This window comes from Gracilinanus agilis, chromosome 1 (assembly GCF_016433145.1).
Source record: "Gracilinanus agilis isolate LMUSP501 chromosome 1, AgileGrace, whole genome shotgun sequence".
Classification (NCBI taxonomy): Eukaryota; Metazoa; Chordata; class Mammalia; order Didelphimorphia; family Didelphidae; genus Gracilinanus; species Gracilinanus agilis.
The window spans coordinates 230512885-230516427 of record NC_058130.1 but is presented as its reverse complement, the minus strand read 5'-3'; the positions used below and the strand labels follow the sequence as shown (position 1 = coordinate 230516427).

At 35.1% G+C, this 3543-nt stretch overlaps 1 protein-coding gene across 1 annotated transcript; it reads right to left on the bottom strand.

The window, feature by feature from the left end:
• Positions 1-1716: 1716 nt before the first annotated feature.
• Positions 1717-2894, bottom strand: LOC123250183 (zinc finger protein 239-like). Its single transcript, XM_044679208.1, has one exon. It carries the CDS (start codon positions 2892-2894, stop codon positions 1893-1895), a length of 1002 nt encoding a protein of 333 aa, XP_044535143.1. The 3' UTR covers positions 1717-1892.
• Between the last annotated feature and the right edge of the window lie 649 nt (positions 2895-3543).

The following is a 3543-nucleotide window of genomic DNA, read 5'->3' as shown; positions in this document are numbered from 1 at the left end:
CCTTGTATGTGCAATACAGTATTTGAGGGTTTTTCTCTCATTTTTTTACTTGAACACATTATCAATATTAATCTTTTTTTAATTTTGCAGTGATATGCATTTAATATAAATATATATTTGCTATATTAATGCATTCCCAAAAGCTTTAGACTATGGAAATCTGCCATTTATTGATAAATTTTATTGAACTGTGATTAATGACTGTGTCTGATTCCAGGAGAAGGGGACAAAAGAGATACAGTGCAAAGAAGCACAAGGTCAAGGAGACCAATCAATCCTGATGGGAATCTGCACAGTGCCTAGAAGCACAGTCAAAAAAGACCAAACCAGTCCTGAGAGGATTGATGAATTTCTACACCAATACTAAAGGACTTGAACCTAGTGTTTGGGGTTCGAGATTGTGGCTGTTCCGACATATTTAGAGATCAGCTTTCCCTGAGCCACATCCTAGTCAAGTACCAAAGGTTGGCTATCATCCTGGTTCCCCCATCCCTGAGAGTGAAGACAAATCGGATCAGGGAATGACATTTCCCTCTTTCACAAAATCTAGTCCTTTTTTCTCTCTTAGAGTATGGCAACTTCCTGTAGTCTTGGCTGCCAATGGGTAAGTGTAATATTACTGCATTTTGTCCTATAGCCTGAGGGATAGAAATCACTTTAATTGGTCCCTGATTCAAGGACCTGTTATAAGTTTATTTTTCCTTTACTTACATTTTTGCACATAAGATTTTGACATTTTATATTTTGACAAGTTGTTTCTTTTTTTAATTTGCATTTTTTGATTTTTTAAATTTCTTTTGATAATTGATTCATACACTCCCATAATTCAACCATGTATCCTTAGCTGATCTGGGTGTTTGTCTCTATCCTCTTCAGGGGGGAAATGTGTTATTATTCTCCTCAGGGGGGTATGTATTATAATTTATATTGTAAAGTTTAAATTCTTTTGAGAGTAATTTCAGGATAAGAAATTTGCTACCTCCCCAAATCCAGAAAGTGAACTGTTTGGAGAAGGCATCATGAAGATGCCTGCAGAAACCTATACTGCATCAAGAAGATCCACAATGAACTTTGGGGTGCAGCTGATTGAACTGTGGGGGATTGAATGCATTTGTTTTGAATGTACACTCTTATGCCAAAGGGGATTGGCCCCAATTGGCTTTTTTGTCAATGTGCCTAGCAATCATTGGATCATTGGAATTGTCCTTTTTTTCCTTTTATCCCCAAATTACTGTAATTTAAAAGTTGGTTATGTTTACAAGAGCCTTCAGGGAGACCAATCTTCCTTGGCTCTCAGGGGGGGAATGTGTTATTAGAAATATTGGGGTTCTTGAACTACATTTCCCATGAGTCCACAGGCTTCCTGTCATTATGCAATGATGTAGACAGAGGGATAAAATTGAGGGGCTGGCGTTTCACTTCCTCTTGGCTACCTATCGAGGAATGGTGAGAGCTGGGTACAGTGGGCTGCTTAAATAGCCTAAGCTAGCATGGCACGTGGCTGGCTTTATTTTCTAAAGAATACTAATAAGCCTTATAAAAACCATAATATTTTTAAAGTTATCATTATATATTCATTTTATTTTTTACAAAGCATAGGTGAATATGACAAAAAAAGAGAAAAAAGACAAACATGTCAATAAAAATATTAGAAAAAATACATAAAAGAGAAGAAAGCTCAGAAAGGAACACACAACACACAGAGCTATAATAGTAATGCAATATTAAATTTAATATATACTTGAATAAGGATGTAGAAATTATTAAAAGATTAGCATAACTTCATCAAGCATGCATGACTAACATTTTCTTTTTTGAAAAGTAGCTAGTCTTGTAAATTATAGCAATGCTGTTTAGGCTTCTTAGAATTCAACAAGCAATTCATTTTCAATTCAACAAACATTCATTAAGTCTCTATTATGGGCAAGGTTCTTCTCTCCACTATGAATTCTCTGATGCCTTGTAAGATGTGTTTTCCTGTTAAAACTTTTCCCACAGTCACTGCATTTATAGGGTTTTTCTCCAGAATGAACTCTTTGATGAATTTTAAGCTGTGAAATCTGACTATAGGCTTTCCCACATTCATTACATTTATAGGGTTTCTCTGCAGAATGAACTCTTTGATGAGTATTGAGCTGTGAAATCTGGCTGTAGGCTTTCCCACACTCATTACACTTAAATGGTTTCTCTTGATTATGAGTGTGTTGATGTAAAGTAAGGTGTGTACTCCTGTTGAAGCCTTTCCCACATTCTTTACATTTATAAGGTTTCTCTCCAGAATGAATCCTCTGATGCTGAGTAAGTATTCCCCTCTTGGTAAAGGCTTTCCCACATTCATTGCATTTATAAGGTTTCTCTCCAGAATGAATTCTCTGATGATCAGTAAGTATTCCTCGATTGGTGAAGGCTTTACCACATTCATTACATTTATAAGGTCTTTCTCCACTATGGGTAAGTTGATGTTGAGTTACATGTGCCCTTTGAGTAAAGGCCTTTCCACATTCATAACACTTAAATGGTTTCTCTCCACTATGGGTAAGCTGATGTTGAGTAAGTTGTGCCCTTTGGGTGAAGGCTTTCCCACATTCATTACATTTAAAGGGTTTTTCTCCAGAATGAATTCTCTGATGTCGAGTAAGATTTGCCCACTTGGTGAAGGCTTTCCCACATTCATTACATTTATAGGATTTCTCTCTAGAATGTTGAATATGATGGAGATTAAGCTGTAAATCCTGGTTGAAAACTTTCTCAAATCCTTTATACTTCAAAGATTCCTCTTCTGCATAGATTCTTGGACATTTATTTAGTTCTGAATTATCTCTGAAGCTTTTCCCATGTATATCATATTTAGAAAGACTACTTACTAAAGGAATTCTATGTTGTGCAATTAACATTGAGCTCAGATTGAAACTTCTCCCAAATTCATTGCTTTTATAACCTCTAACTAGGCTTGGATTTTCCTCATGAGTGATTGTCCCTAGCTTTAAATGATTTTCCTGTTGGCTTTGCTGCCTCACCAACATGTCATAACATTTAAATGCTTCTCCCAGTTCGAAGTCCCAGGAATTATTTCTTTTTATTATCACTCCTTGAGATGATTCTTCTATAGAAGATTCCCACTTTGAAACTAACTCCTTAGCTTCAGGTCCACTGTCCCAGTCTGAAAAAAAGTTTAAAAATATAAATGTAGCCTCTGTCAAGAAAAGGGAAATTGTTACTTTAGGAATATAGTAAAATAGAATATGCTTATGATAAAATAATTCATTTTTCTACAGATACTTTTAGTATAACAAAGTGTGTTCCTAACAACAATCCTATGAGGTAGGTAGTAAAATTATTATTATCATCATCTTTTTGTAGAAGAGGAAACAGAATCAAAAAGGTTAATTGATTTGGCTACTCACACAGCTTCTAAGAAATGGTATTGAGATTTGAATGCAAGTCTTATAAAATGAAGTTCATGATTCTTTCCTACTACAATGAAGAATGAGTTTTGTACCACTTATTTCACAAAGAAAGGGTTTTGGAAAGCTAAATAAATGA